Genomic DNA, 20,390 nt, shown 5'->3' on the forward strand with positions numbered 1-20,390 from the left:
TTCACTAAGCCACCTAGCTGTCCCTGGGACTTGAGTTTTCTAAGAGCAGTCACACTAAACTATAAAAGATTAGTAATCAATAATATAGTAACCCCTCCTCACAATATTTGCATGTTACTCTAACCTCACTAGTAATACTTATCACATATTACCTTCGGTTATGATTTTATTGGTATCTTATCTTCTGCTACATCCCCTCCAAGATTAGCAATTCCTGAAGGAAAGGAATTGTAATCCTACTTGAGTTTGTATCTCTCATGTAACCCCTTAGGTTACATGACCTTAGCATTTTACCTAACAGCAGAGTAGGTCCTCATTATTTATTGAGATGAACTAAACAGGAGAAAAAAAATTCAGTCCAAAGTTTGGTTCTACAACTATGGGATTTATACCAACAAGCAGAAGGAAGCAGTATCTTTTAGGGGTAGGGCATAATTACCAAACTTCGGAAAGCATATCACACGAGTAGTTGTCTACTCTTCTTATACTAATAGCTTTCCATAATATTATCTCAAAATACTTTGCCCTTTTCCTTCTGTAATTACATTTTAATTTTTATTCTATTTCTCCTTGTACAGGGTTGTTTTTTTTTTTGTTGTTGTTGTTTTGCCTTTTGGAAGGCAATTGGGGTTAAGTAACTTTCCCAAGGTTACATGGCTATTTTTTTGTGTGTGGGTGTTAAGTGTCTGAGGCCAGAACCGGTCCTCCTGACCCCAGGGCTGGCACTTTACTCACTGCGCCACCTAGCTGCCCCTCCTTGTACAGGTTTTATCTTCCCTACTCCTCCAAGGCAGAGATTATGGTTTATATATCCTTGACACGCCCCACCCAGCTACTTAACTCTGGACATTGCTAATATTAAGGGTTTAGCAAATATTTGCTGAATGAATTCATATTTATCACTAAACCACTGTTTTGGTATAACTTCAAGCACCCCTGCTTTTGGTACCTTTATTTCAAGAGGTCTTGCAAAATTCTTAAAAAAAAAAAAAGTAGAGTTCATTTGAACTCACATGGAATTAATGTTAGTTAATAGAGCTTTTGAGGGGTGACTCTATGTCCTGAAATCTAACAAACAATAATTAGATGTTGCAACTCCAAAACGGACTGGGAATCATGGCCTTTAAGTGCCAGAATAAGAAGATGTGAACCTGAAAGCAACAATGACCTCATCAATGGTTTTTTTTTCTTTCAGAAAATAAAACTCATACACAATTACTCTCATGATGTAAACAGTTACTTGTTTTCAGAGTTTATTTGCAGAAGTAATAGAGCCTACTTAAAGCACCTACTCCTAAAAATCACTGAAAATGTTTATGATTGGAAAAGGAGATCATGGTAAAAACAAAGCACGAAACCTGAGCAGCAGGTGATCTACCTATAACCATGATTGTAAGAAGATACAGAGGAAGGCTTTCAGCACCTTAGGTACCTCTGCCGCTAACCCTGTGTGACTTTGGGCAAGTCACATGACCAGGGTTCAAATTCCAGCTTTGCTAGTGGCAAAGTGGATAGATTTCAAGTCCTGGGATCAGGAAGACCTGAGTTCAAATGTGACCTCAGATACTTACTAGCTGTGTGACCCTAGTAAAGTCACTTAACCCTGTTTGCCTGAGTTTCCTCTTCCATCAAATGAGTTGGAGCAGGAAATGGCAAACCACTCCAGGATCTTTGTCAAGAAAACCCCAGATGGAGTTGAGGAGAGTTGGATGTGATTGAAATGACTGAAGAGCAACAATCACCTGTTTGACCTTGGGTAAGTCACATAACCTCAGTTTCCTCATCTGTAAAATGAAGGGGTTGAAGTAATTGGCCTCTAAAGTCTCTTTGATGATCAACCTTCTTGTTGGTTTCATATGTCCCCTTCCTCTGTAACAATATCAACTTCTTATGGGCAGGGACTGTAAATTTACTCAAGTTTTTTTTTTTAAATTTTTATTTATTTTTATCCCATATAGCACTTAAAGGTACTTACAAGGAACAAAGAGTTGTTGTTCAGTCCTATCTGACTTTCCATGACCCCATTTTTGGGTTTTCTTAGCAAAGATACTGCTATTTGCTTCTCCAGCTCATTTGATAGATGACAAAACTAAGGCAAAAAGAGTTAGGTGACGCCCAGGGTCACGCAGCTAGTAAGTGTCTAAGGTTATATTTGAACTCAGGTCTTCCTGACTCCAGACCTGGGACTCTATTCACTGTACCCCCTAACTGCTCAAATAAAGAACAGGCACTCAAACCATAGTTTGGTTCTATCACTGCAGAATTTCAAGCACAACCAGCAGAAGGAAAAGGTGGTTTTTGCAAATACCGACATGAATGAGAAAATTGAGTCGTTTGAACACTGAAGGCTTCCTAAAAAAGCATAAATGCAAAAGACATATGTTAAAAATGTCTTTTTGGTTGTAATTATGTTTTTCCCCTTAGAGAAAGCCAATGAGATTTGATTTTATGGAATTTACCCAAAATATTTTGTGGGAAGAGGATGAATATTAATAAAAGATTTTGCCTGAAGAGAGGGGACACCAACTTGTAAAGAAGTCATTTTTAAGAAAAGTGCCACATTTCCCCAAACTTATTGCTTAAGGAGATCCATCCATCCATTCATTTATTTATTCATCAAACAACTTTTTGATTAATGTCTTCTACAAGCAGAGACTTTGGTAGTCATTGTGGGAGATAAAAATAAGACAATGCCTCAGCCTTCTTAGAGCTTGCAGTATAGTTGGAGGGGAAGAGATACAACCCCCCCCGCCTCCCCTCATACACTCACATAAATACACAAAGTAATATAATACCACAATCATCATAATGACTGAGAAGCACAAAGTCCTGCTGAATTGGAGGTAGGAGGAGAGTGAAGTCTACCTGAAAGAACTGTTGACTGAACTGGATCTTGGAGGATGAAGAGGATTTCAAAAATCGTAAGGGATAGTTTGGATGGAGTGTAGTGAACCTGGATGGGGATGTGAAATAAAACTGGACAGTTAAGAAGAATGTCAGGATAAGGCATTGGGACTTTTTTTCCACAGGCAAAAGCAGGCTATTGAAGGGTTTTGACAAGGGGAATGGGTGCATAATGAAAATTAATTTGTATGTAGTATGAAGAATAGATTAGAGAGATAGAGATGTTGGAGACAGGGAACTTTGTTAGGAGGCTATGGGATAGAATCAAAAGATCAAAGGATCAAAACTTTAGAGCTGGAAGGAACCTCAGGGACTATCTCATCCAACCTCTTAGTTTTATAGATGAGGAAACTGAGCCCCAATAATGTTGAGTGACTCGCCCAAGGTCACACAGGTTGTAAGTAGCAAAGTTGGGATGTGAACTCTATTCCTCTGACTCCAAAGTTCTTTCCCCTGGAGAGCCCAGGTCAGTGATAATGAGACCCTGTATTGGACGGGTACCACCAAAGATAGAAAGGAAGAGAGATGCTAGAATCTACCTCAGTTCTCTCAGTATTATTGAGATAGATACTTCTATTGGTCCAGAAAGATTCAAACTCTGAATGGAGACCTACAGGCTGAAAACAAGGAGCTAGAAATAGAACTCTGACCCAAATCCCAATAGTAGAACACTAGCAAGTAGGTTTCTTCTGATAGGGACTGGACAAGGATTTGTTTGGTTTTCCCCTCACTTTACCTGGTTGAATATCCATTAACCTGGACACCCATTCATCAGCTTTCAGTCTTTCAACAAAGTTATCTCTCATGATCCAGGAACCTGGGGCTTCTGCAAAGACAACACAGCAGAGGGGCTCTACTTTGACCACACAGACATACCCATATAGGCTATTATTATTATACACATCAATGATTTTGGTTGTGAAATTGATATTTGGCTTCACAGAGCAAAAATGGAAGATGGGCAGTTTTCTTATGCGGCATTCTATCTCCTTTTCTAGTATGACAGGGTCTACTTTGTCTCTTTTGCATCCAAATACTTCATTGGTCTTATCATCCACCCCAATAATTAAGTATCCTCCTTTAGTATTTGCAAATGCAGAAATGTAACGGGGCAGCATCTCTTTTATCCGAGGCACAATCTTCTTGCTTGTGAACCTTTTCAATTCAACGTGAGTTGACTCAGTAAAGTTGAGTTTCTCCTTGTACAAAAGCTGGTCCTTTTTAAAAAATTCTGAGGCAAACAACCTTATATCTTCCTCTTCTTGAACTTTGCCCATAATAACTTTCTTTGGATGCCACTCTGTGAGATTTTCCCTTCCTCTTTGGATTTTTAATTGTTTCTTCTTCAGAAGTTCTAATGCCCTACTGGCAGGCAGGTTGAAAGTGCAAGTTACGTCTCTTTGGAATATATTTGAGGATAAACTACAGATACGTAGTTGGGGGCCAGCAGCTTTCACAATCCAGGGTTTCACAAAAATGAAAAAATTGTGATCTTTTTGCATGTAGTCAAGGAACTCCTGTGAAGCCAAAGGCAGAAGCTTCTGAAAGGACGTTTCCAAATCTTGACCAAATCCATCACATCGGTAATTGTAGTCTCTGTTATCAATTTCAGCTTTGATGATTCCCCCGCCTGAATTTAACAGTGCACATATGGCTTGGATGATTTTAGAATTCTGGGTCCTTTTCAAAAGGCTGTCGGTCATGTTCTTTCTAGACTCCTCTCCAAAAGTGATGCTTCCCACTTCTACAACCACCTCAGCATAATGTGTTTCCATGTCAACTTGGAGTTTGTCCATCTTAGCAGCTGTCCTGTTCCCTAATGTCACAGAAACGGGCTCCTGTAAAGCAGTTTGGATAAATAGGACAGAGAGGTTGTGACTACCCAAAGCAGAATGCCAGACAGAAAGGTGTTTTCTGTTTTTGTTTTTGTTTTTTGCTTTTTGGAGGGCAATTGGGGTTAAGTGACTTGCCCAAAGTCACACGGCTAGTAATTGTGTCAAGTGTCTGAAGTTAGATTTGAACTCAGGTCCTCCTGACTCCAGGGCCAGTGCTCTATTCACTGCGCCACCTAGCCGCCCCTCGAAAGGTGTTTTATATAAAAGCAAAATATTACTTTTAAATACCATGCCACCGTTGCAAGTCATTCATGAGGCTTGCCTAGAAAGCAACATTTACCAATGACTTTGCCAATATCCTTTACTTTTTCAGAGTGAACATAGAATAACGTTGCTGAGATTCCCAGCTATTACTGTATCACATCTGATTGAACCAACAGTGCACATAGGAAAAAGTCAAAAACAATTTAAGGAGAGAGTCAGATAGCAGATAAACTGGAAACTATCAGAAGTTGAAAACAAAGAAAGCAAATGAATCAGTTAGAAGATGCTCTTTCTAAGAAAAATGAAGGGAGGAAGGCATAGGGAACTAAAGGGAATCATAGGCTAGAGATTTTACCCTTAAAACAAGGGAAGATAAAAGCTTTTGAGAATTCTATAGTTCTCAAATTCTGTAAGCTTTCTTTTATTATTCATTTATTATTTCCTGCAAAATAATTTCATTTGAAAACTCATTGAGTTCCCTCTTTTTCCTCAAGGACAAGGGCATTTCCTCATACCAAGAATGGAATCATAGACCCCTGTCCCTTTGATGGGCAGTGAAAGATCTGGCATGGGAAGGAATAATAAGTATTAGGTACATACCAGGACTTGTATGTAAGTGGGGCTCCAAAGGGAGCGCATAGTCCTCAGAAAGTGGCCAGAGTGTATGGCCAACACTGCGACCCAACAGATCGGGGGTTCCTCCTGATTACCCCAATCACAAAGGACTTGGAAGGGGATTAGTTAAAAGTGACATCCTCCTGTTCCTTTCTTTTACAGGGAACTTTCTGTTCCCTAATTGCCTTTTCAAAGAAATGTGGCAAATTTAACTTAGGTCCCCTAGACACATTTTCCAGAAAGTGAACCCATTTCCTTTCCTCAAATACAGATCAAACCCTGGAAAGAACAGAGAGCCTCTCATTTCCTAAGTTTCCTTCCAATGCAGGCAGGGGGCATGTGAATGGTTTAAATGTCTATGAGAAGAAAAAAAAGGAACAGAGAGAAATTGTATTTCTCTTCTTCTGATTCTAGATTGCTTTCTAATCTCTTTTCCACTTCACTTGAATGAGCCAATTTGAACTTCAGCAAATAGAAAAGTCATCTAAGCTAAGGGCATTTTTCTGAAGTGAATATCAAAATACACCCATGGTATTTTATATAACTTCAGAAGTTTCTGCTAAAGAGTCTACACAAATCTGATTTTGAATGAGTTAGAGTTTTAGCCATAGGGCTCTGAAATTGATGGTAATTAAATCTAAGGCAGGAATTCTTGCCTTGAGATTTCTGAAAAAAAAATTAATATTTTGATAGCTGTATTTCAATATAGGGGTTCCAAAAATCTTAGTGGAGTCTTTAACTTTGATAATTTTGAAACACCTGGTATAATTGGTTTCTTTTATAATCTTATGTATTCTATTTTATTCATTTAAACATTGTTCTGAGAAGGAATCCAAAGGTTTCACCCATCTGTAAAAGGCATCCATGACGCAGTGAAAGTTAAGGTTAATCCTTGATCTAGGGGATCAGAATGAAGTTCTCAGATCATGGAAATATCTTTCTCACATATCCCAGTTTTTACTCTTCCTTCCCTTTGCAACTTTTCCTGCTACAGACACAAAACACAAAACAGGACGACATTATTGTTACCTGCTGTTTCTTTTTGGAAATTTCATGTCGAGGTTTCGCCAAGTCTCAGCAGCTGTCACCTGCCATAACCCTGCTGCCCTCTGATACCAGACAGGCTGGAGATGACACTGTTCTGTCTGCCAGTCTTCATGACATGTACAGGCTGAGGCAGACTGATAAGGACTCAAGAGAAGCATGTGGGAATAGGATTAGCAAAGCAGGGATATGGCCCCAAAGATAGAATGAGGCGAAAATGGGAAAATTCGGGGCTTTTCAAAGGGGCTGCCTAGACTAAAATTACTACCTATAATGGACTGAGAGCTGTAACTATATACAAATAGTTCCCGCCTTTTAAAATTTAACTTGCATAGATTTACATGCATCATACATTTCTTCATATTCTGCAAGTTTTCAGCCCAAATTTTCAGCAGGAGAAGCAAGATGGTTGAGTTTTTTTGATTTGGTACTGTATTCCTAAACCCTTTTTGCTATCCAAGCAGGTCTACTTGCTTTGTTACACATTTCACAAATGTTTGGTGGAATTTCCAGGTCAGCATAGAAGATGGATTATATGATGGTGAGTAGCACCAAAGCAAAACAGCTGAAGACCAGTTACCAATGTCTCCTCACCTTAGGTCCAGCTCCATTCCTGGCTTCGGATTAATTTTAATAAGCATCTTCCTTCTAACTACCTTGTGTATTTTTCAAAATTGGGCAAGTCTATATTTAAAGAAAACAGCCAATTTTTAGAAATACAAAAGTATGCACATGGGATATTTTCCATAGACTGGTATATGTCTCTAGCCAACTCTTTGAAGACTTTTTATGTGAAATGCTTTCAGTACTCATTATTTGACAATGATGGAATGATTTGAATGATATGGAAATGACAAACTTTTAATTGTTTCCCATTGATTTTATCTATATATCTTCATATATTTATATATAATATATCTTTCTTAGCATAGGAAGAAATGATGATTTTGAAAGAGTGAAAATATAATTGTTTTTAAATAGAGGGTTAGGGTTATATTTATAATTTGTTTATGTGACCCCTTTATTCAAAATCAGAAATTCTCCTGGATACTAGCCCTTCTTATTCTCAGACAATGGCAACTGTATCCTGAGAATCAAAGGGCAAGTCAGATGGCAGCAGCCATAATTAGGAGGTTTTGCAATTGGGGCAAGCACCATAAATTATGCTTAGGACAAGGAATTCCTCTTAGTTATGGATTGGGGTAGGTGTGACCCTCCTCTTTGTTGAGAAAGATAGATACCACCAGGCTGCTCCCAGGGAAACTGTCTGCTTATCTCCAGTCATCAGACCATTGGATAACCACCAATTTTAACTACTTATTCTTGATAAAGAGGTGCTATGGTCATTGTTTCTACATCTTGGCATCTGAGAAGCATGATTATGGGGATGTGGGTGAGGATGGGGGTAGAATAGAGGAGTGGTAATCCTTACAGAAAACAGAAGTGATGCTAAAGTATCACGATAGACCTGGAAAGCTCTCTAAAGACAGCTTTGTCCAACTTCTTAATTGTACAGAGAAGACAGAGTCCTAGAGTTAGTTATCTCGAATTTGACTTGTAGAAATATTGTTTGTACATAGGCAAGGGAATGAGTATTTATTAAGCACCTACTGTATCCCAGGCACAATGCTAAGAACTTTTTACATTTGATCCTCACAACAACCCTATGAGGTACAGTTGAAGAAACTGAGGCAAACAAGGTTAAGTGACTTGTCCAGGGTCACATAGCTAGTATCTGAGGTCACATCTGAACTTAGGTCTTCCTTTGGGGAGGTGGAGAGTTGGATAGAGTGCAGGGTCTGGAGTCAAGAAGACCTGAGTTCAAATTTGACCTCTGACACTAGCTGTGTGACCCTGGACAAGTTACTTAACCTTGCTTAGAATAGGCTGGGGAAAGAAATGGTTGAACCGAGAATCTGATACGACTGAAAAACAGTAACCTCCTGATTCCAGGCCTGTGGTTTGTCCGTGGCCCTACTGCCTGCAAACATAGCTGTTTGCGGTGGTTTCTCTGGAGGTCTGGGACTCTCTTAGCGCAGTGCTTGGCACACAGTAGGTACTTAATCAGTGCTCATGGACTAGACTTGGCAGAGAAAGGACTAGAAACCAAGTCCACTGACTTCGAATTCAGCACGCTGTCGGCCAGACTGTTGATATTTGGCCTCCGGTTATTGATCAAGTTTAGAATAATAAAGAAAAAAATTTTTTTGAAGGGGGCGTGGCCTGGAGACAGCTTTCGGCCTTCTTTTTAGCCCCGCCCAACCCCGCCCTCATCCCCGCCCCCTTGGGGGCCGGCCTCTGCGAACCACTTTACATTCCCCAGCTGGAAACACAGGGGATGGGCTACGGAAGGCGGACCAAGCCAAGAAGATTGAAGACAGCGCAGAGCGGGTGGAGCAACTCCAGTATGGTAGGCGGGACCGACATCTCACGTGACAAGTCTTCTAGGTCCCGATTGGCCATCCGGCCGGAAACGCCTCGCCGGCGGCTGCGTCGGCGCAGTCGCGAGATGCCTCGGCGTTCCATGAAGAGTTGGGGGTGAGTTGCGGCGCGTTTGGCCGCTGTCGTGTGCGGGGCGTCGCTGCTTGGTTCCCGTCTCCTGTTCCCTCTGTCTCCTCTTCTCCCCTCCCCCGCCCCGGGGCTCACGTGTCCGAGTCTCGCGGGCCCGTCTGCAGAGGCTGGGTCAATTTCAGAGGCTGCGCACGTGGGGCTTCAGTTCTCTCGGACTCCCGCCCGGGCTCGGGACGGGGCGGAGCGGGGGGTGGGGGGGGGAAGAGAAGCTGTCTCCGTCTCCTCGGCCTGGGGGGTCCCTTCCAACTCCCTCCCCCAAGACTTGAGAAGACAGAGTTTAGGGGTGGAAGTCGCCTGATCGCCCAGTTTGCAGTAGGAGGCTTCCGACCGGGCGCCTATACTGCGCGTCTGGCGGCCGATATAGGGCCCCGTGCGCCCGGGCTTTGAACCGCGTGTCCGCAGAGAGATTTCAGGGGCGCGGTGCACTTGGGTGGGGGAGAAACGATGTGCTAAGCTCAATGTAATTGGTTTTCTTTGCATTAAATGCATTTCATGCCCTTAAAAACGTGGTGAGAAAGGATCCAGGACCCCAATCATGCAGTAAACATTTATTAAACCCCTGTGGGCAGAGTGGGGAACTTTAAAGACCTGAGTTTGAACCTGGCTGCAGACGCTTTACTAGCAGAATGCCCCAGGACGAGTCACTTATCCCTGCCTCAGTTTCCTCCCCTGTAGAGTGGCCCCTCCTTTACTGGGTGAGATGAGATAACACGTTGGAGCACCGTGTAAATGCAGGCTGCTATTATGGGCGGTATTTTTTTGCATCTTTTTCCGACCTGTAATTTAATGGTGTAAAGAGAGCAAGGAGTTTTCTCCGCCAGTGAAGGTGGGCTCCTCTGACTTGTGGGCCTCCTAGCTGTCTCTGCTGCACGGGGTCCTGTGATCTTAGGATCCAGTTTACAAAGTGCGGCAGGCCCTCCCCACCCCCCCAAGGGTGGGGGGTTCATCATCCTCTTAGTCACTCAGGCTCACCACCTAGGGTGTCATCCCCAGCTCCCTCTTTCTCATCCCCTTCACGTCCAATCGGTCCCGAGGCCAGTCATTTCTGCCTCCATAAGATCTTTCTTACACCTTCAGTGTTCTCACAGTGCCAGCCCTAGAGCAGGCCCTCATTGCCTACTGCCTGGACTCTTGGAAGAGCCTCCTGGTGGGTCAGCCTGCTTCAGATCTCTCCCCAGCCCAGTCTGTCCTCCACTCATCTGTCAAAATGATAAGTGCAGGTCTGACCGTGTCACCATCCCTATTCAGTATCACCTCCCCCATCAAATAGAAAATCCTTGGCTTTCAGAACTCTTTATCCCCTTTCCTACCTTTCCGGGCTTTCTACACCCGCACTCCCCAGCCCAGACCATGGACACACCACTTCCCTCCCACTGTCCTTTTCCATCCAGTGACACTGGCTGCCTTGCCGCTCTTTGCATCTCCCAGTTCTGGGCATTATCACTAGCTGTCCCTGCCCCTGAAATGCTCTTCTCCTCCTTTCTTGCCTGTCTGGCTTCCTTCGGGTCTCAGGTAAAGTGCCACCTTCTTCAAGAAACCTTTCCGGATTCCCCTCAATGCTGGTGCCTTCCCTCTGTTGGTTATTTCCTGCTTATCCCGTCCACAGCTTGTTTGTACATAGTTGTTTGCTTGTCTCCCCCATCTGACTGAAGACAGTGACTGTCTTTCGCTTTTCTTTGAATCCCCAGGACTTAGTGCAGTGTCTGGCAGATAGTAGGTGGTTAATAAATGCTTGTTGATTTGGCATTCTGCTATACAGTCCTCCTGTCTTCCTCTACATTCTCTTGGTTATTTGACCCATTTCCAGGGATTTACTTACCATCTGTGCAGATGCTTCCCGTATCTGTCTGTCAGTCTGTCTAGGGCTGATCTTGGTCCAGAAATCTGGTCTCCCGTAGCCTGCTGGATGCAGTCAGTACCTCTAGCTTCTGCTCAGTGTTTTGGTGTAGCCAGGCTCCCGTTTCTGGAACCTGCTCTCCCTTCATCTCACCATCTTCTCCCAGAAACCTTTTCTGCTCTTAGTTGGTTTTTTGTTTTTTGCTTTTTGGAGGGAAGTTGGGGTTAAGTTACCTGCTCAAGGTCACACACCTAGTTTTTGTGTTAAGTGTCTGAGGTGGGATTTGAACTTAGGTCCTCCTGACTCCAGGGCAGGTGCTCTATTCACTGCACCACCTAGGCAGCCCAACTGCTCTTAGTTGTTAATGCTGTCTCCACTGTTTACTTAACTAATGGCTTTTATTCTTCAGTAGAACCTAAGTCCTATGAGGGCCAGGATAGTCTCAGTTTTTGCCATTGTATCCTCATTCCTATTCTTCATTGAGCTATTAACGAATGTATTGCTTGCTTCCTTGATAGTAGGCACTTACTCTTTTATTGAATTGTCTTCCCCCCAAAAGACAAAATTTACCCCTCTCCTCCCAGTCACTGGTGTGGGTGGCAGCTAGGGGGTGCTGTATTGCACAGTCCTGGCCCTGGAATCAGGAAAACCCATGTTCAGATCCAGCCTCAAACGCGTACTAGCTGTGTGGCCCTGGGCAAGTCACTCAACCTCTTGCCTACCTCGGTTTCCTCATCTCTAAAATGAGGATAATAACAGTACTTACCTCCCAAGGTTGTTGTGAGGATCATGAGATACTGTTTGTAGAGCATTTAGTATGGCATGTTGCGCATAACAGGCCCTTAACAAATGCTTATTTCCTTCCTTCATCCTCAGTTCTCTTTTCTCCCTTGCTCCTACATTTCTAATCAGTTGCCAAATCCTGTTAGTATTTATTGGCCCCACAACATCACTCCCATCCATCTCTGACCATGTCCCTCCTTTCCTTCAATCTCCCCAGTGGGTTGCTTGAGACTCCGCAATCTGATTTCACCTTGTCTTTCTCCTCTTAGCTTATTTTAGTTCCTTAGTTTACTTCCTTTCCTACACTCTGATCCAGCCAAACTGGGCTGTCATCTTTCCTCTAGGTCCCCCTCTCTTGCTGTGTGCTCCCTCCTTCCTCTTTCCATCATCCTTGTCTTCAGGGCTTAGTTTACCTGCCACCTCCTCTGTGAAGACTTTGGTTGCCCCATCCCAGTTACTCTTTTCTTCCTCCTCATTACTTTCTTGTATCGCGCCCCCCCCCCCCCCCCAGCAAAGTGTAGCTCTTGAAGGAAGACTCTTTTGACATTTTTCTTGGTATTCCACGGTACCTTACTCATTGTAGGAGCTTAATTGTGTTTCACTGAATTGAGTTCATTCTTTCATCAAATATTCATCTTCTGCTTCCTATGTATAAATATTCTTGGAAGTACAAAGATTGATAGGTCATGGTTCTTGCTCTCATGGGGTGTTGCTGCCCAGTAAGGAAAATTCTGAGTTAGTGCTAGGAGTGGGATTGGACTTTCTAGTGAACCAGTATAATGAGATGGCATAAGATGCATGGAGTGATCGGTACATCTGAAGAAGCAGGAATCACTTCCTGCTGGGCTATTTAGGGAAGGCTTCCTGGAGGAGGCTACATTTCATAGTCAATAAACACTCATTAACACCTACTAGGCCCTGAGCACACAAATAGGAAAGACAGTCTCCACCCTCAAATAACATGGAATTTGGGGATATGGGGGAGACAACCAAGAGAATCAGGAAATTCTGGAAGGACATGAGCTGGGTTTCAAGGGAGCTGAAGGCTTCCAGGAAGAAAGGAGGGGAAACTTTTCTGGTTTGGGGGATGGACATGGGAAAAGGAATGCTGTGTACTGGGAGCAGCAAATAGGACAGTTTTGACTAGAATTTGGAGAGTGTTAAGCGGGAAGTTCTGTGTAATCAGCCTGCAATGAGAGCCTGGAATCAGACTCGGAAGGGCGTTCCTTGCCAGATGGAGGACATTTTATTTTATCCTAAAGGTAATGAAGAGTCATGGAAGCTTCTTAGGTTGGGAAGTGACATGATGGTCCTTGCTGTGCTTCAGGAAAATTAATTTAGTAGCCATGTGGAGAATGGATTGTAGAGGGAAGACATAGATGGTAGAAGGCCTTTTGCCACAGTTCAGGCATGAGGTAATAAGGCCCTAGACTACCTGGTTGTGATATCAGTAGAGAGAAAGCCATGGGTGTGAGAGGTGTTGAGGAAGTGGAATCTGTAGGATTTAGCAATTCAGTGGATATGGGAGATGAGACTGAGAGAGAAGAAAGTCAAGGATGACTGCTGAGAATTCTGTAGGAGAGGTGTATTTTTTGCAAGCTTCTATATCTGCATACTATTTTTAGAAAAAAAAGATTTACAAACCTGGGGGCGGAGCCAAGATGGCAGCATAGAAGCAGGAAAACTCCATGTGCTTCCCCCATAACCACCTTCAATACCTATAAAAATGACTCTAAAGAAACTTTAGGGCTCTAGAACCCACAAAGTGACAGAGAAACAAATCTCCCGCTGAAGGCAACCTAGCAGGTGGACAGGAATGGTTCATTGCAGTATGTTGGGAGCAGAGCCTAGCCCTGCATGAGCCTGTGGTTTTAGCCTCAGGGTGCCCTTGATCAGCCTTGGCTGGAGGGAGTTGGGGAGAGTGAATCATCAGCAGCTATTGGGGTTTCCAGAATTATCAACCCATAAATGCCAAAGACAAAGTGAGAGGTTAGTGTGGACTTTGGGACCAGGGGGTTCGGTATTGTTCTGGGGAGTTCAGGGAGCCTCTGTCCCCTGGAGGGAGAAGTCAAGTGGCTGCTTCAGAGCTCCTGGCCTGCAGATTGTAGGGGGACCAAGCAACCGTTCTGAAAGGTAATCATTCTTGCTTTAACCTGTGTGGATCTGAATTGCTGTCTAGGGTGGAGGTCCTGGGGTGTGTGACCAGGTGCCAGAGCTGGTGGAGGCTTCAGAGAGGGCACCCAACTAGTAGCTACAGCAGCTGCGAAAACTCCAGTGATTTGGTACAGAGCTCTCCTCTCTGGAAGAAGAGTTCTACTGTGGCAAAGTGCTCAAAAGTCAAGTAATTGAGTGACAACATGAGAAAGCAAAGGAAGCAAAGCAAGCACAGCAATCCAACTTTAGATTCAATTTTTGGGGACAAAAAGGATCAAAGTATGGAACAGGAGGAAGACAGCAAAGTCAGAACTCCTGCACCAAAAGCTTCCAAGAAAAATATGAATTGGTTACAGGCCATAGAGGAGCTCAAGAAGGATTTTGAAAACCAGATAAGAGAAGGGGAGGAAAAATTGGGAAGAGAAATGAGAATGATGCAAGAAAATCATGAAAGAGTCAACAACCCAACTGAAGAATAACACCTTAAAAAATAGACAAACTCAAATGTCAAAAGAGGCTCAAAAAGCCAATGAGGAAAAGAATGCCTTAAAAAGCCAAATTTGCCAGATAAAGAAGCTCAAAAGCTCGCTCTCAGAATAATTCCTTCAGAAGTAGATTGGAGCAAATTGAAGCTAGTGACTTTATGAGAAATCAAGATACTGTTAAACAGATCCAAGCAAATGAAAAAATAGAAGGCAATGTGAAATATCTCATTGGAAAAACCAGTGACCTGGAAAATATATCCAGGAGAGATAATTTAAAAATTGGTGGACTGCCTGAAAGCCATGATCACAAAAAGAACCTAGAAATCATCCTTCAAGAAATTCACAAGGAAAATTGCCCTGAAGTTTTGGAACCAGAGGGCAAAATAGAGGTTGAAAGAATTCATCCATCACCTCTTGAAAAAGATCCCAAAAAGAAAACTCCTAGGAATATTATAGTCAGGTTCCAGAATCCCCAGATCAAGGAGAAAATATTACAAGCAGCCAAGAAGAAACAATTTGAATATTGTGGAAACACAATCAGGATAACACAAGAACTGGCAGCTTCTACATTGAGGGATTGGAGGGCTTAGAATATGATATTCTGGAGGTTGAAGGAGCTAGGATTAAAACCAAGAATTACCTACCCCACAAAATTTTCAGGCATTCTTGATGAAAAAACTAGAGTTGAATAGAAAATTTGACATTCAGATACAAGAAGCAAGAGAAATATGAGAAGGTAAACAGGGAAAAGAAATCATAAGGAGCTTATCAAAGTAGAACTATTTACATTCCTACATGGAAAAACAGTAATTGTAACTTATGAAACTTTTCTCAGTATGATAATAGTTGAAGGGAATATAAATGTGTGTGTATATATATATATATATATATGTATACATACAAACATATGTCTGTATAAATGTATACAGACATATGTTTATTTAAGAGGGTATGTGGGCATATGAATACATATATGAGTGTATATATACATGTGTTCAGGTATACATACATAGAGGGCACAGGACCAATTGAATAGAAAGGGATGATACTTAAAAGGTGAAATTGAGAGGTGAGAGAGGAACATAATGATAGGCAATGGGGAGAGACAGATTGGGGTAAATTATCTCATATAGAAGAGACAAGGGGAAATTGTTACAATGGAGGGGAAGGACAGGAAGGCAAAAGGGAATGAGTCAACCTTATTGTCATTGAATTTGGCTTAGGGAAGGAATGACATACACACCAAATAGGGTATCTCACCCTCCAGGAGAGTTGGGGGGATGATGAAGGGAGAGCAGGTTGAGGGGGGAGGGAACTTAGAAGCACACAGTTTTGAAAAGGGACAGGGTCAAAGTAGAGAATAGAACAAGTGGGGGGCAGGATAGGATGGAGGGAAATATAATCAGTCTTTCACAATATATCCACTATGGAAATGTTTTGCGTAGCTACACAAGTACAACCTATATTGAATTGCTTATCTTCCCAGTAAGGGTAGATGACGAGGGAGGAAGGGAAAGAATCTGGAATTCAAAGTTTTAAAATCAAATGTTTATATATATATATAATAATTATTTTACATGTAACTGGGAAATAAGATATACAGGCCCTGGGGTATAGAGATCCAGCTTGCCCTACTGGAAAGTCGGAGGAGGCATGGGGAAGGATATAGGAGAGAGCAGATTGGGGGAGGGGGTATACAGTGGGATCGCTGTTTTTGGGTGGTGGGTAGGGGAAAAATGGGGAGAAAATTTGTAACTCAAAATCTTGTGGAAATGAATGATGGAAACTAAAAACGAACAAAATTTAATTTTAAAAAAATATGATTTACATTTGCAGTAAGACTACAATGGCTCTGGTCCAGTGAGTCTTAAGCTCTAGAAAGTTCATGGGTCATGTACAGCCGTCACTGTTAAAACTGTTGCTTGTAGAGGCCTCAGTCTGTGAGGTCATGAACTTATTTTTAAAATATTTTGATCACTGTAATTCAATATAATTGGTTTCCTTTTCCACCATTGATTTTATTTTATGCATTTAAAAACATGATTCTGAGAAGGGATCCATAGACTTCACCAGACTACCAAAGGGATCTAGGATGTGAAAAAAAGGTTAGGAACTTCTAATTCAGGGGAGGAACATAATGAATTTGTTGTGAATGTGTTGATTTTGAGATGCATATGGAATATCCAAGTATTGTCCATCAGACAATTGGACACATGGAACTAGAACCAGGGAGAGAAATGAGGATTGTATCTCTAGATTTGGGAGTTACCTGCTTAGTAATGGTGGTTAAATACACAGGAACTGATGAGATCAAGAGGGAATAGTAGAGAAAGGTGAGGAGAGTACTCTCTAAATTGAGAGAATTAATTGGACTGGGAGATTGCAGAGCCTGAAAGTTGCCCTGGTACTGTGAGGCTGGCAGCTTATCTTAGATGGGAGGATGCCAGACCTGTCTAGGTTCCAGTTTTCTGGGGGTGATAGTTGAATGACATGACATTTGGCCTGGGGCTGGCTAGTTATGGGATGGCAGTGATATTTATAAACAAAACAACACATTCCTACATTTGAGCCTCCCCCCATGTATCTGGCTGTCCTCTGTAGCTGTACAGACACCCAGGTGATACACAGCAGGAGTTCTTTGGTGATCAGATAGGATGCTTGTACAGTTGGAAAGCAGGAAATCATTTGTTCCAAGGGCCAGGGTGCTAACTTCTGTCAGTGTTTATAGATGACCAAAGGAAGCTGGTGGTGACTTCAAGTTGATGATAAGATTGTTTAGGCTCTGGCTATGCCATGTATGAGATACAGGGTCCTCTGCTATATGTGGCCAGTCAAATGAATAAGTGACGCCTGCCTGTCAGTCATGAAGCCAAGGAAATACTTGATCCTTCAGGGATTGATGATTCCGGTTGGGGATCCTGTTTCCTCCAGGAAACAGGCCACTGCTCATTCATAATTTCAGGAGGAGGTGAGCAGAGGAAATACCATGTGAAGGCAAACATCTTATTTGTAAGGAAACACGGGCAATGACAGGGAGGAGCCCGGAAGAAGAGACCTGGGGTCTAGATTCCACCGTCTCTCAAGCCATTTTCGTTTTGGTCTCATCTTGCGATTTCAATTGGTTTAAGGAAAATTCTGTGTGGACACTCTCCAATAGGGCATATCTATGTACTCAGCACTGAGAGATTTACCAGCTAGTATGAGTCCAAGGCAGTACTTGAACCCAGGTCTTGCTGACTCTACGGCTGGCCCTTTTTTCCCATCCTGGATTCTGCTATTTAGTGAATAGAGCATTGGACTTGGAGTCTGAAAGACTTAGGATTTAGTTCTGTCTCTGACATTTACTTGGGAACTTGGGTAAGGCATTTAACATTTTTTGAACCTCAGTTTCCTCATCTATAAAATTGGGATAATCATAGCATCTACTTCTCAGGATGATAGATTTAGAACTGGGAATGACTGTATAAGAAGTCATCGAGTCCAGACTCCTCATTTTATGGGGGGAGGAAACAGAGGTTCAGAAGGTGGCATAGCTTGTCCAGTTTGTAGCCATTATCTGAGGCTGGAGCTGGACTGAGGTCTTCTGGGTTCGAGGGCCAGTGCTCTAAGCCACTACACTGTTATCTTGTGAGGATAAAGGGTGATCATCATTGCGGGGGGAGGTTTTGTACACCTTGAATCATCATCACCTTAGCCAACCTAACTGTAATTTTTATAGTCAGGTTTTATTAGCTATAAAACTGGTTTAATGGAAAGAGATTTCACATTACAAATACACTTGGTTTGATGTAACATCTAGTTACCTGACAAGTGGTGTCTAAAGAACAATTTTGCAAATTAATTGCCCAGAGGAAGCCTATTATTGCTAGAAACCCTACGGAATATCTTGAAAACCAAGTATTTTTACGTGGTATGATTAAGCCCCCTATACCAACTTAACATTTATTAGGTTCAGGTTTTGTCCTAGGCCGAATACCAAGCACTGGGAATATACGAACAAAGAGTCCCTGCCTTCAAGAAGCTATTCAATTGATTATTCAAGAAGCATTCTGCTGAGAGGAGATTGAATATGTATTGCATGAGTTACTACTAGCACTGTTGAGGGCCCAACTGAGCTCTGAAGAAAGAGAAGGCTCTTGAGAGGCAGAAGTGATGAGGGAGGGAAGGAGATAGAATGTTTAGTTTGTGAAACAGTTTGATTGGAATGTAGGAGAAAGGAGAACTGGGAGAGAGAGAGAGAAATATGAAATGTCAGGAAAGGAAAGTTGGAGTCATGTAGTAAAGGGCTTTAAAAACCTGGGTAGGGGGCTTTATTTTAGGCTGGAAGCAGGAGGGAGGGAACCACTTGAGATTTTTGAGGAAGGACTCGATCAGGCATGTGCTTTTGGGAGATAATTTATACTGGGAAAAGTCAGGGTATGGGTGAGAGGAGACAGGAAATCTGCAGTGGTCCAGGGGGGTGATGAGGGCATGGAGAGAAGGCCATGGATGTTGATATTGGGAGATAAAATAGAGGAGACTTGGAAACTGATTGGATATTTGGGGTGAGGGAGAGGGGAAAGGCCAGGGATGACCTTTCACTTGGGAGTTTGAGTGACTACAAGGATGGTCGTACCTTTGACAGAAACAAACAGGTTCAGAGGAAGGGTGGATTTAGAGGAGAAGATGCATTCATTTGGAGCATATTGAGTTTGAAATGCTTTGGGAACATCTCTCTAAGGAGATGGTGATATTCAGCAAAGGGGAGGGCTGGATCTGAAGATTTAGGAGTCATCTGTTTAGACTTGATTTAAACTACTGGAGTGGAAGTTATATTAAAGGAGAGTATAGAGAAAATAGAGAAGGCAGAGCCTTAGGCATTGCCCATGCTTAGTGAGATGAAGAAAGGAAGGAACCAAGCATTTATGAAGCACCTGCCATGCTCCAGTATTGTGCTAAGCTCTGGGAATTGCAGTTATGTATGATCAGAGAAGAGAAATGTAAGAATTCAGGGTCATGGAAGTAGTCTTCACTCACCCACGCCCCTCCAGTCTCCCAGGCTCTTTTCATCTTATACCTGGATTGTTGCCATAACTATCTAACCATCTCCAATCCATTCTCTTCCCAGAGAGATGCCTAAGGGTTTCTTTCCCCTAACTTGGACCTTACTATATTCCTCCCCTTCATAATATTAACTCCAATGGCTTCCATTTACTTTTTTTTTTTGGAGTTGCAACTCAGTGCACATTTATTAATTGTGTACTATATGCCAGTTACTTGATTAAGCACTGGGGCTGAAAGAAAGGCAAAAGATAATTCTTGTTCCCAGAGAGCTCACAGTCTAGTGGGGGAAAGAACATGCAGATAACTATGTGCAAACATGATATATTTGTGGAATAAGTTAGGGCTAGGCTCAGAGGGAAGGAACTAAAGCTTATGAGTACTTCATGTAGATGGTAAGGTTTTAGCTGAGACTTGAAGGAAGTCAGGGAAGCCAGGAAATAGCGATGAGAAGGAAGAGCAACCCAAGCATGGGGGACAGCCAGAGAAATGACTGTCAGGAATGGAGCTGCTGAGAAGAGCAAGGAGGCCCGTGTCACTAGGTCACAGGCTGTGTGGGAGGCAGGGAGGTGTGAGAGTATTGGAAAGAGGCCAGATTATGTAGAACTTTATATTGGATTCTGGATCACATCCAGGCTCATGAGTTAATCGATATAGAAATAAAAGTAGGGCATTTTGAGCTGAGGAGTAAGTCCTTCGTATAAGGATAAGGACATGATAAGATGTGAAAGATCTGAAAAAAGAGTTGGAGAAATGGAGGATTCCATTCATTTCTAAAGGCAAATTCAGCCCCCTCTTTTTGGCATTTAATTCCCTTTATGACCTGGCCTCCATTTTCCAGCATTATTATATAATACA

At 42.5% G+C, this 20,390-nt stretch overlaps 2 protein-coding genes across 8 annotated transcripts in view; one reads left to right on the forward strand and one right to left on the reverse strand.

Moving 5' to 3' along the window:
- Positions 1-6,771, reverse strand: part of LOC138162605 (protein SLFN14-like) — a 29,874-nt gene extending 23,103 nt beyond the window's left edge. For all 3 annotated transcript variants that reach the window (XM_069089943.1, XM_069089942.1, XM_069089941.1), the window contains exons 1-2: positions 6,648-6,771; positions 3,641-4,742 (exon numbers count right to left, since the gene is read on the reverse strand). In XM_069089943.1, the coding sequence (XP_068946044.1) occupies positions 3,641-4,700 (1,060 nt within the window). In that variant the 5' untranslated portion in view covers positions 4,701-4,742; positions 6,648-6,771. The remainder of the gene's footprint in view (positions 1-3,640; positions 4,743-6,647) is intronic.
- A 2,217-nt stretch (positions 6,772-8,988) lies between these two features.
- AP2B1 (adaptor related protein complex 2 subunit beta 1) overlaps positions 8,989-20,390 on the forward strand; it is a 151,261-nt gene continuing 139,859 nt past the window's right edge. For 3 of the 5 annotated variants that reach the window (XM_069089952.1, XM_069089954.1, XM_069089953.1), the window contains exon 1: positions 8,989-9,200. The gene's annotated coding sequence lies outside the window, so the exon portion shown is untranslated. Of the gene's footprint in view, positions 9,201-14,032; positions 15,229-20,390 lie in introns of all 5 variants that reach the window. The other 2 variants (XM_069089950.1, XM_069089951.1) reach the window with 1 other exon arrangement.

The sequence above is a fragment of the Petaurus breviceps genome, unplaced genomic scaffold (genome assembly GCF_028583685.1).
Source record: "Petaurus breviceps papuanus isolate PSGF00001 unplaced genomic scaffold, PetGlider_PUasm1.0 186, whole genome shotgun sequence".
Classification (NCBI taxonomy): Eukaryota; Metazoa; Chordata; class Mammalia; order Diprotodontia; family Petauridae; genus Petaurus; species Petaurus breviceps.